Raw genomic sequence first — 12645 nt, forward strand, 5'->3', positions numbered from 1 at the left:
GGAGTTTATCCTGCTGTGTAGTTTTGTTAGGAAGGGACCACTTCACACTCACTGGGGACAGTAGGAATCATTGCTGCCACTAATGAGTCTTTAATGTGCAGAAAGCATGTGGCTGTTATTTTAAGACTTCAACAAATGTGGACATCTCCTTTTATTACATAGACCTACTAAGCCCCCAAATACAGTAAGAAGAAGGTCATTTAATAAATGAATGAATGAACAGTGTTTAGTCCAACATGTCTGATGTGTTCATGATTCTCTAATTACAGACGTGACTGAGATCAGCAGCATGTTATTAACCTGTGCTGACATGAAAAGGTGTATGAATGTTCTGTTGACATTTGGATGATGACTGCAGAAGGCTGACGTCATGATGATCCACAGAACACAATGGAAAAGTCACTCCACTCATTTGAAGGAAAATCTTTAATTTTGTCTTCATTCTTTATTCAGATTGATTGACTGCAGTTTGTCAGAGATGAGCTGTGCTTCTCTGGCCTCAGCTCTGAAGTCCAACCCCTCCCATCTGAGAGAGCTGCAGCTGAGTGACAACGAGCTGCAGGATTCAGGAGTGAAGCTGCTGTGTGGTTTTCTGGAGAGTCCACACTGTAGACTGGAGACTCTGAGGTCAGAAACCATGTTTTACTTCTGTGCTGAGATTAATATGATGTGAAAGTTGTGTTGACACTAAACTGCAGACATGAGGCTGATATTATACTGATCCACACTGAGTATCTTAATGCTGAAGTCTATTTTCTTCTTCACTGCTTTAGTCCATTGACTGTAGCAGAGCAATGTTGAGTTCCACATTTAAAACCTTCATAGAACAAGAAAAATCCTACACTGTATAATTCACTGTGAACCTCTGAAACACCTGATTTCATCTTTTATTCCACATCATGTTTTCTTTTTTATATATTTTTTTATTTGTATAGATCCAAATCATATCAAAGGTTATCTCATAGGGGTGGGCAAAAAAATCAATTCATGTAAAAATCACGATTCCTATCGTCTAAGATTCCAAATCGATTCATAACTTCCAAAAATTGAACTTTTTCCGTCTCACCGTGCGGACTTCGTGACTTCCTTAGAATACAAGGTACAAGACTCAACATATGCACTTGCCCGGTTGCCCCATGGTATGTTCATAACGCCCCAGGGCCAGTAGATAAAGCATTTAACTGGCCCGGTGTGCCAGTAGGATCCACAAGCCCAATCCTGCGGTAATTTCAATCCAATGTCAGCATCACTGCAGGCACTCCGGCTACTGCTGTCAACAACACTTTACACGCTACTCACTGAACTCGCAACAACTGTCATTCTAGAAGACGCTAATTGACGTTAGCAGGCCACCGCGGACTCTTGAAATGTTTTTAAACCTTCTAAGAAGGGCAACAGTTGGAAAAAAAAAACAGGGCGCACTGGACAATGAATAAAAAAAGGAATAACACCGGGATAAACACACACGTTTTAGTTTTCTTACACACACGAGGGAGATTGACTGTAAACTGTAAACACGCGTGCAGCGCTGCTTCTGTCACAGATGTGCCTGCGGGATGATCAAGGCAAACAGGCAGTTACACAAGGTGGCTATAAGTGTGTCTACTGAAACCACTCCTCATGGCTACTCTTACTTTCATCAACCCAGGTTACATGCACGAGGTGGTGGGGTTGCTGTCATCCACAAAGATACCCTCAAGTGCAGCAGTTTTTCTACAGGCCCCTTTTCATCTTTTGAATCCTTGGCTTTTGTGATAGATGGCAGCTCATCAGTCTTCTGTTAGTTACTGTACAGACCCCCCAAACCAAACATTGACTTTATCAGTGAATTCTCTGATCTTCTTTCCAACATTGCCCCTAAATATGACAATATTCTTATTCTCTGAGATTTTAACATCCATATTTGCTGTCTCTCTGAAGCCATGACTCGTGATTTTATAAACCTGCTTGAATCCTTTGGTCTCCACAAGTCTGTGAATAGCCCAACCCCTGTTAAAGGTCATACACTAGATTTAGTTCTCTCCTCCTCCGGTCTCTCTATCTTAAACCCTGAAATAGAAGATTTTCATGTATCTGACCACAGAGCAATCATTTTTGACAAATCAAACTCAAATTGCCACACGTTTCTCCTGTCCGCCCTGCTCTTCTCCGCTCCCGCACTATAAATTCAACCACTGCCACTAGATTCACAGCAGCCTACAAAGAGGCGTCTAACATTAGAGGTGTTGAGGCTGCACCATCTCATGCGGACACAGAGCAAATCGTTGCTCTATTCAACAGTTCTTTCTTAGCCACCCTTGACTCTGTTGCACCGCTGAGAAATAAAAAACTCAAGCCTCTGGCCTGACCATGGCTAAATGACACTACAAGAGAAATAAGAAGAGCATGCAGAAGAACAGAGCGAAGGTGGAAGCGGGATAAACTGCAGATATCATTTCAAATCCTGAAAGATCTCTTGGATAAATACCAGCTGGCCGTCAAAAATGCAAAAGCTCAATATCATAATCCCATAGTACTTTTTTATGTGTTAAACTCCATCACCTCTTCCACTCAGTCCTCCTCCCTTGAAGATTCTGTCTCTAAATGTGAAGATTTTTGAAACTTTTTTCGAGACAAAGTCACTGACATCAGAGCTAGTATCATTCCTCCTGTAAATAGTATATCCATCTCTTCTGACAACACTGCAGTTCTAAGTTCTTTTAACCCCTATCACCTTAACAGAGCTCCATCATATTATCTCTTCTATGAAGACATCCACCTGTTCTCTTGACATTATCCCAACTAAACTCTTCAAAGAAGTAACTGGAACCATTAGTCCCAGTGTTCTTACAATCATCAACAGCTCCCTGGAGACCAGTCATGTTCCACAGTCTTTCAAACATGCAGTTGTCCAGCCACTCTTAAAAAAACAAAATCTAGATCCCTCAGTCCTCAGTAATTACAGACCCATATCTACCATTTCTCTCCAAAATCCTTAATAAAGTTGTTTTTAACGAACTGTCATCTCACCTGGCTCAAAACTGCATTTTTGAAAAGTTCCAATCTGGTTTCAGAGCTCTACACAGTACTGAGTCTGCACCTCTGAAAATCACAAACGACCTCCATGTAGTTGCTGACTCAGGGAACTGCTCCATCCTCCTGCTCTTAGATCTTACTTCAGCTTTCCACACAGTAGACCATTCTATTCTCATTCACAGATTACACAAGTGGGCAGGAGTTATGTTATATTATTTAGAGAGAGACCCAACATGAGACCACCATGTATTTGGTTTTGATGATCATGAGAAAGGTCAGGGATCAGCCCAGAACTACACGGGAGGAGCTAGTTAATGATCTCAAGGCAGCTGGGACCACAGTCACCAAGAAGACCATTGGTAACACACTTCGCCGTAATGGACTGATATCCAGCAGCGCCCGCAAGGTCTCCCTGCTCAAGAAGGCACACGTACAGGCCCGTCTGAAGTTTGCCAATGAACACCTGAATGATTCAGAGAAGGCTTGGGAGAACGTGATGTGGTCAGGTGAGACCAAAATCGAGCTCTCTGGCATCAGCTCGACTCGCCATGTTTGGAGGAAGAGAAATTCTGACTATGACCCCAAGAACACCATCCCCACTGGCCTAGCCAGTCTCCAGACCTTAACCCCATAGAAAATCTGTGGAGGGAGCTGAAGCTTCGAGTGGCCAAGCGACAGCTTGAAACCTTGAGGATTTGGAGAGGTTCTGTAAAGAGGAGTGGACCAAAATCCCTCCTGAGATGTGCGCAAACCTGGTGACCAACTACGAGGAACGTCTGACCTCTGTGCTTGCCAACAAGGGTTTCTCCACCAAGTACTAAGTCAAGTTTTGCGAGAGGATCAAATACTTATTTCACTCAATCAAATGCAAATCAATTTATAACTTTTATATAATGTGATTTTTTTTTTTTGATATTCTCTCTCTCACTGTTAAAATAAACCTTCCATTAAAATTAGAGACTGTTCATTTCTTTGTCAGTGGGCAAACTTACAAACTGGGATTATTTCCCTCACTGTATGCCTAAGAGCTGCCTTTGCTTCATGCACTGCTTGTCTTGAGCTCCATTTCCTCCCTCTTGTTGGATATGGGACCAAATTACTCACTACCATGTCTTTGCTCCCTGATAGCAACAATTCTGTCCTGACCTTTGCACACTTGAACTCCTCTGTTAAGCTAGTTATTGGTAGCTGGAGTATGCATTTCCCATACAACCCCACACTACTAAGACAACGAGGAACCAACCTCTCTCGCCTTTACACTTTTGATATCTGTATTTCATAAAGTGACAGTGGCCACATCAGCCTAGGGAATAGTCCAAACTGCAGACACCATAACTTGAGCTTGCCTGGGAGCCCTGACTTCTCAAGCCTTCCTATCCCCTCTGCAACATCTTTCCTAAGTTGCTCTATCTGTTCACTGTCATTCAGGTCCCCATTACTCCACCTTCCAAAGCTCTTCACTGACTTTTCTCTAATGGATGGGATTTCTTCTTCATCCACTTAAAACTTCCTCTCTATTACCTTCCCTCTGGACACTGAGATGCCTCTTGATTTACTGGCCTTAATCTTCATCCTTGCACACTTGAGATTCTCATTTAACCTCTCTAGTAGCCTTTTTGTACAGGGCCCTGTCGTGGTCACCAGTGTCACGGCATCCATGTAGGCCCTAATCAGGGGGAGGCGTAGCCCGTCCTGCCGTCTCTCCCCACCAACCACCCATTTTGAAGCTCTAATAATTGAGCGTGAGCAGTACTTAGCAACAGTTGTGCTCAAAACCTCGATCAGAACCAGGCTCATGTTGAACAGCCATCTTCCCAGACTGGATGGGCCGAAAAGTGGGATAGAGGGAGATGCACACAGAGTAACAACAAGAAAGGAAATCAGTGATAGATACATTTATTAATTATTTCAATTTGTACAGCAGAAAATAACAAATACAGCTCTGAAAAAAATGAAGAAAAAAAACAGATTTTTGAAGTGGTCTGATCATTTTTTCTGGAGCTGCATATTCAGTATTTTCTTTTTCCAACATTTCGATTCAAATATTTGTTTCTTGTAACGACTGAAAAGTTTTCACACATTTTAACCTGCATCCTGTTGTGTTCAGGTGTTTGGAGTTTCCACTTTCTGAACTTTGACCTTCTTAACCTTCTTCAGCTCTGAACACATTATTAAACATTAAAGGATTTCATGCAGGAACATTGTATTCTAACGTCACATCATTTATTCTTTATTCAGGTTGCGTGGCTGCAGTTTGTCAGAGATGAGCTGTGCTTCTCTGGCCTCAGCTCTGAAGTCCAACCCCTCCCATCTGAGAGAGCTGCAGCTGAGCCTCAACAAGCTGCAGGATTCAGGAGTGAAGCTGCTGTGTGGTTTTCTGGAGAGTCCACACTGTAGACTGGAGACTCTGAGGTCAGAAACCATGTTTTACTTCTGTGCTGAGATTAATATGATGTGAAAGTTGTGTTGACACTAAACTGCAGACATGAGGCTGATATTATACTGATCCACACTGAGTATCTTAATGCTGAAGTCTATTTTCTTCTTCACTGCTTTAGTCCATTGACTGTAGCAGAGCAATGTTGAGTTACACATTTAAAACCTTCATAGAACAAGAAAAATCCTACACTGTATAATTCACTGTGAACCTCTGAAACACCTGATTTCATCTTTTATTCCACATCATGTTTTTAAATAAATCAGTAATAGAAACATTTATTAATTATTTCAGTTTGTACGAGCAGAAAATAACAAATATATTCAGTATTTTCTTTTTCCAACATTTCGATTAAAATATTTGTTTCTTGTAACGACTGAAAAGTTTAAAGTGAAGATGCTTTGAGTTTATGGCTCCACTATTTCTAAAAGAAATACTGTCCATGTCTTTGTTCACATTCACCAAAATTCATTCGGACATATTTGGCATCTTGGAAACTTTAGTATTTTGAGTCGACTCTTCAGTTATTTTCTGCTGGTTTTTATTGTATTTCTTGTTTGTTGTGTTTGGCTGCACAACATGAGTTTGTATAGATGGAGCCACTGGTGCTTCTTGTGTTACGCTCCTGAAAAATGAGGAGAAATAATCACACAGTGATCGGGTGATGTTTCTCAGACACGTCTGAAGTTCAATGAGGAAAGTGCTGTGATTTCTCCTGGTGAGGGATTAAAAGACCACTTTCAGCGTTACAGAAGACCTCTATTGCAGTTTAAACTCAACAACAAAGAATGAATCAAATGTTTCTAAATATCACATAATTAGCATTACAACCATTTTAATAGTGTTTTAAATATGTGTTTTATTTGAATCAGTCGTCATAAATGTTTGATCTTTTTAACCTAATCACAGATTTTAACATCATCACAGACCAAGAAGCACTAAACTGTAACTTGTATCAGACTATGAGTGTGTTATATTTGAACTTGTCACACTTGCAGAGTTTAAGAGGTGAAGTCGCTGCGTCTTTATTGAAGTAGCAGCATGTTGTCATTAATATTAATGAGAGCTCTTTTTCACTTTGTGTATTTCACACATTTTAACCTGCATCCTGTTGTGTTCAGGTGTTTGGAGTTTCCACTTTCTGAACTTTGACCTTCTTAACCTTCTTCAGCTCTGAACACATTATTAAACATTAAAGGATTTCATGCAGGAACATTGTATTCTAACGTCACATCATTCATTCTTTATTCAGATTGAGGAGCTGCAGTTTGTCAGAGATGAGCTGTGCTTCTCTGGCCTCAGCTCTGAAGTCCAACCCCTCCCATCTGAGAGAGCTGCAGCTGAGCCTCAACGAGCTGCAGGATTCAGGAGTGAAGCTGCTGTGTGGTTTTCTGGAGAGTCCACACTGTAGACTGGAGACTCTGAGGTCAGAAACCATGTTTTACTTCTGTGCTGAGATTAATATGATGTGAAAGTTGTGTTGACACTAAACTGCAGACATGAGGCTGATATTATACTGATCCACACTGAGTATCTTAATGCTGAAGTCTATTTTCTTCTTCACTGCTTTAGTCCATTGACTGTAGCAGAGCAATGTTGAGTTCCACATTTAAAACCTTCATAGAACAAGAAAAATCCTACACTGTATAATTCACTGTGAACCTCTGAAACACCTGATTTCATCTTTTATTCCACATCATGTTTTTAAATAAATCAGTAATAGAAACATTTATTAATTATTTCAGTTTGTACGAGCAGAAAATAACAAATATATTCAGTATTTTCTTTTTCCAACATTTTTCTCCAAAGTCACATCATTTATTCTTTATTCAGATTGAGTGGCTGCAGTTTGTCAGAGATGAGCTGTGCTTCTCTGGCCTCAGCTCTGAAGTCCAACCCCTCCCATCTGAGAGAGCTGCAGCTGAGCTCCAACAAGCTGCAGGATTCAGGAGTGAAGCTGCTCTCTGATCTTGTGGAGAGTCCACACTGTAGACTGGAGACTTTGAGGTCAGTCCATGTTGGCTTCAGCAGTATTGTACTAAACACAGTTATTATCACAGCAAAGATCCAGTATTGTCTGCTAAACCTCCAACCCTCCCAGTGGCTGCTGTCCTCACTGAAGCTGTGAGAGGAGAACAGTGACAGGATTCAGGATTGGACAGAAACACAGAGAGAGAACAGACAGCCAATCAGATCAGCACGAAGCTTGTTGTGATCACGTGTTTGATTTGATGTGAAGACAACTGTTGTTGTTGTGTTCATGTGTACAGGACATTAAGCTGGATTACAGCTGACAGCATCACAAGATGTTTAGAGACAGTGGTCCTCGTTCATCAAACTGTCGTACCATCAAATCTGATCTCAAAGTGTTCGTTCTCTCATTTCAGCACTAAACAATTCATCAGTTCATCTTTGTCACAGCTCTGAGATCAGTCTGCCTGAAGCCTGCAAATCACTGTCTGTTATTACACAGAACCATGGTTACGTTTAGTAACCACGGTCTTTGTACGGAAGAAAACCTCTGCTGAAGTCCAGAAATCACAGCTGATGTTTCTGCTCTTCAGTCTTTGCATGAACATGAAGGACTTTTAACATCATATATAGTTTATATATCTGTCCATGTGACAGCAGCTTGTCCAAATGTTTCTGTGACAGACACCATTTTTACACTTCATGTGATATTTCACACTTGAAGCAGTTATACTGAAGTAGTTATACCATGTTCTGGGAGAATACTTGATTCTGATTGGCTGCTGGGTGTTGATTACTTCCTGACAATGGACACCTTTTAAGTAGTTGTGGATACGTATACGCTGGCTACGTAGTATCAGCCTGTTTCTACAATGACTGACCATGGCAACAGGTAAAAAGTCAAAGCCTCTGTTTACAGTTGATGCACCTTGTTAACGAGCTAACATCGACCTACAGCAATGAGGGACTTCAACAGCTCTTTGACCTTATTGGGAGGATATGAGAACTTTGCTGACTGGGATGCAGCTGAAGAAAGAGAGAGTGGAAAGAAAAGAGAAACCTTTATTGACAGCACTGAGTGTAGTCCTTCAGTACCTCTGAGCACCACAGGATGGCGCCTGTAAAACACGAGCTGCAGGAAGTACACAGCCCCTCTGAACTTACTGATCCTGTGGATCACATCAGCCATCATCTGACATCCTGCTCACTATTCAACTCTCTACTTCATTCTGCGGCCGACAGTAAACATGGCCGATCATTTGTTCGTACAAATCCTGATGTTGATTTCAGGACAATGACACGGCTGGTTAGCTACATAGTCTTCTTATTATGTCTCATTATATTTAACTTATATCCGACACAATGTTATTGACTTTTTTTTCATTGTTTTTATTGCAGTTTTTGTTTCCATTCAACAAACAAACAGTGTTTACAAAACTAGACACAAAACAAAACAAACACAAAACATACATGACAGCTCTTACATGAGAAATGAACATATAGCATGATACAAGAGGTGGTGAATCAGTCATACAGTACACGAATGTCGTTCAAGTCCACAGCAGTCCTTTTAATAGGGTGGAGGAAAGGTCTGGACCGATATAGTCCAAAAATGGGCGCCATACTCTGTAGAACTGATCTACACTGTGATGTATGACGTTGGTAAGATATTCTAAAGGAATCACTTCAAAAATGATTTTGCGCCAACCGCAGACAGAAGGAACCTTGTCACTGACCCACTGCAAAAGAATATTTTTCCTAGCTGCAAACGTTAGAATATTATACAATCTTTTGTTGACTGCTGTTTTCAAATAGTCACTTGGAAGACCTAGAATCAGGGACATGGGGTCCATTTCTATATTAACATGAAAGATTCTCTCCAATTCACTTATAATTTCAACCCAATATCTTTGAAGTTTATGACAAGACCAGAAACATTGAGTCAGAGTTCCCACATCAGTTTTACACTTGAGACACAGAGGGGAGAGAGAGCGGTTGAAGAAATTCCTGCGGTGAGGGGAAATATGTAATCTGTGTAAAATCGTAAGTTGTATTGCTCTTGTCCGAGTGCAAATTGAAATCTTTTTTGCAAGAGACCAAATGGTATCCCACTTTTCTTCATCTATGGTCACAGACAACTCCTTCTCCCACACACCTCGGACCCCCTGCGCATCAGTAGTAGAAAAAACATTAAGTACATGGTAAAATGAGCTCAGAGACACTTTCAATTGTTGATGAAACAGAATTTTCTCAACAACAGATATTTCAGGGATCAATAAGGGTTGTGCTATGAATGATATAATGCCTTATTTGCAAAAAGCCAAAGAAATCTTGTTTGGACAATTTGTAATTGTTAGTAAGCTGTTCAAATGACATAAGCTTATCATCTGAGAATAGGTCACTGAGGGATTTATTATTCTTATTAGACCATTGTCGAAAACCAGGGTCCGAAGAACCTGGGGGAAAAGCAGGATTATTTATTATTGGGGTGAAAATGGATGTTATATTTGATCTTCCCTCAAGATGGCGGACAAGCCGCCATGCTTTTAGAGTGTTGGTTGTTACAGGATTTGCGCAAAAAGCTTTGATTTCTTTAAAAGTATTAAAAAATAATAGGTCACTTAGTCTGCACTGTGATAATGCTGTCTCAATATCCATCCAGATTGAAGTTTTACCCTTAACCCAGTCGTTTACAAATCTTAAATGGGCACAAAGTTGGTAAATTTTAATATTAGGTAAGTCCAGGCCACCCATCGAACTTGGTAGATGTAAAGCTGCCATCTTAAGCCTAGGTCTACGCTTGTTCCAAATAAAAGAGCTGAGCTACCCATTTATATCCTTCAACACCCTTTTAGAAAACAAAACAGGAATCATTTGGATAGGGTACAATAACCTAGGCAACACATTCATTTTGACCAGGGCAATGCGTCCTAACCAGGAAATAGGAGGTGACATCCATCGCTCTAGGTCCTGCTTAATTTTACAAAATAAGGGTGCAAAGTTGGCTTTATATAGTTGATCAAAGGATGGGGTGATGAAGATTCCTAAGTACACAAACCCATTGGGAGACCATTTGAAAGGAAAGGAAGGTACAGTAGTTGGTATTGTTGAAAGAGTACCAAGGGGCATAGCCTCTGATTTAGACAGGTTGATCTTATAACCAGAGAAACAACTGAATCTGTCAATCCCATCAATAAGACCTGGTACAGATGTTTCAGGGTCGGTCAGAAGGATTAGAACATCATCCGCGTATAAGGTTATTTTATGACACAGCTGTCCAATCTCTAAACTACGTATTGTGGGTGTCACCCTTACGGCCTCAGCAAGTGGCTCTATGGCCAAAGCGAATAGGAGGGGCGATAAAGGGCAGCCCTGCATCACCCCTCTGTGAGTATGGAAGTATTCAGACCTGAGTCCATTAGTCAAGACTGCTGCCTGTGGTCTAGTATAAATAATTTTGACCCATTTTATAAAGTTCTCCCCCAAACCAAATTTACCCAGTGTATACAGTAAGAAAGACCATTCAACTCGGTCAAATGCTTTCTCTGCGTCGAGAGAAAGCACCAGACCATTAATAGACTTTTGTTTAAAAGCTAGGACAGCATTCAACAGACGTCTAACATTGGTAGCTGAATTCATGTTATTGACTTTTAATGTAGCAAGTATATTGTTAGCTTTCTCGCTAATAGCTGAGCAGACAAGAAATATCTCCTGTTGCAGAGTGGTGTCCAAGACCTGTTTTATTTACTGGAGGAGTGAATAATGTTTTCGTGTTATTAGTTCCTTATTAGATTGTAATGATTGTTCCAGGTATCAGTCAAACCCTCAGGTGTTAGCGGCTCTGGCCTCCATGAGTCCACAGATTCCTGATAATGGACACCTCGTCGGGCATTATCCCTGACAGAAAAAATGTCACAGAGAAACTGATTTGAATCCATGTTTACAGTAAGCAGTGAATATGTCTCTGTTTCTGCAGTCATGATGCGTTCAGGGTCTCTCAGCAGTTAAGTTCCACTGTGTACTTAAGTCCTGTTCAGACTTGTGGTATGAACAGACTGAAGTCTCTGCTGGTCTTTAAACTGGATGTGCTGCCTCGCTGACTGACAGCTGATGAGGGCCTCTCTGTAAACACTGATATATGACTTCTGTTGTCTGTCTTCTTCTCTCATCAGGTGGAAGTAATGATCTCTGTCAGAGTGTGAGCGATCAGGAGGATGGTCGTGTATCAGAGGATCAGCTGTGTCCTGATGATCCAGAGAGGGTGAAGCAGCAGCATCAGCTTGTGTGTGTGGAGGCTCTGACTGGGCCATGTTACTGGGAGGTAGAGTGGAGAGGAGAGCTTCATCCAGCAGTGACTGACAGAGGAATTGTTTGAAAAAAATGTGCCTGGATGATGCATTTGTCATGAGTGATACTAATCGTCTTAATGATCACTTAAAGTTGTTGCTATGGGACTTTTCAGTCCCACAGGAGGGAATGTTTGAAAAAAATGTGAAACTTTATAATGAAATATTTTAGAGTTGAAGTTATATATCCAAAAGTTTTCTAATCAAATGTTTTAACTGAAACTTTATAATCAAATGTCTTAAAGGTAAAGTTTTTTATGGTCAAAATGTAGTTAACGTTTCTATTGTCCAATGCCTTCAAGTTTTACAGTCACATGTTTTATAGTTCAGGTTTTATAGTCAAATGTTTTAAAGTAAGTTCTTATAATCCAATGCTCTAAAGCTCTAAAGGAGAATCCTAACAAGCTGAGGGCAGAGAGCCAGAGTTGAGGGAGGGGGGCTCCAACAGGTGGTGGCACAAGTCTGCCACTTGCGACACACTAACTGATTAGGCAGAGACCTGACAATGGGGAAAAAACGTGCCGGAGCCCAGCGAGGGAGGAGTTTAGAGTATATAAGACCGAGCAGCTAATGTGTGGGCAGTCTTATCCGGATGGACTCGGGTTTATTTGTTTGTATTTATACGGGAATAAACTCTTTTTGCATCAGATTCTGCCAGTCTCTAGTGTTTGCTTGTCCCAGTTTTTTCAAGACTTTGACTATATTTTTAAGAGTTTTTATAACCTATTGGAGATTGACATTAAGTGGCAGACAAGAGGGTTCGGGGAACTTTTTTGCCACAACAGAATCACACCCAGTGGAGATGACTCTCGGTGCTGTAGTCTAAGCTGCTCTGAGATCAGCTCCACTGTCAGACACAAAGTCCATCATCATCCC

At 40.9% G+C, this 12645-nt stretch overlaps 1 protein-coding gene across 1 annotated transcript in view; it reads left to right on the top strand.

Annotated features, from left to right (window-relative positions):
* LOC138590920 (NACHT, LRR and PYD domains-containing protein 12-like) overlaps positions 1 to 12418 on the top strand; it is a 29744-nt gene extending 17326 nt beyond the window's left edge. The window contains exons 8-12 of the mRNA XM_069661358.1: positions 454 to 627; positions 5254 to 5427; positions 6705 to 6878; positions 7286 to 7459; positions 11596 to 12418. Of these exons, the coding sequence (XP_069517459.1) occupies positions 454 to 627; positions 5254 to 5427; positions 6705 to 6878; positions 7286 to 7459; positions 11596 to 11605 (706 nt within the window). The 3' untranslated portion in view covers positions 11606 to 12418. The remainder of the gene's footprint in view (positions 1 to 453; positions 628 to 5253; positions 5428 to 6704; positions 6879 to 7285; positions 7460 to 11595) is intronic.
* The last annotated feature ends 227 nt before the right edge of the window (positions 12419 to 12645 follow it).

Source organism: Semicossyphus pulcher, unplaced genomic scaffold, assembly GCF_022749685.1.
Source record: "Semicossyphus pulcher isolate SPU_LCO1_2020_fin unplaced genomic scaffold, fSemPul1.0.p SCAF_14, whole genome shotgun sequence".
NCBI classification, from domain to species: Eukaryota; Metazoa; Chordata; class Actinopteri; order Labriformes; family Labridae; genus Semicossyphus; species Semicossyphus pulcher.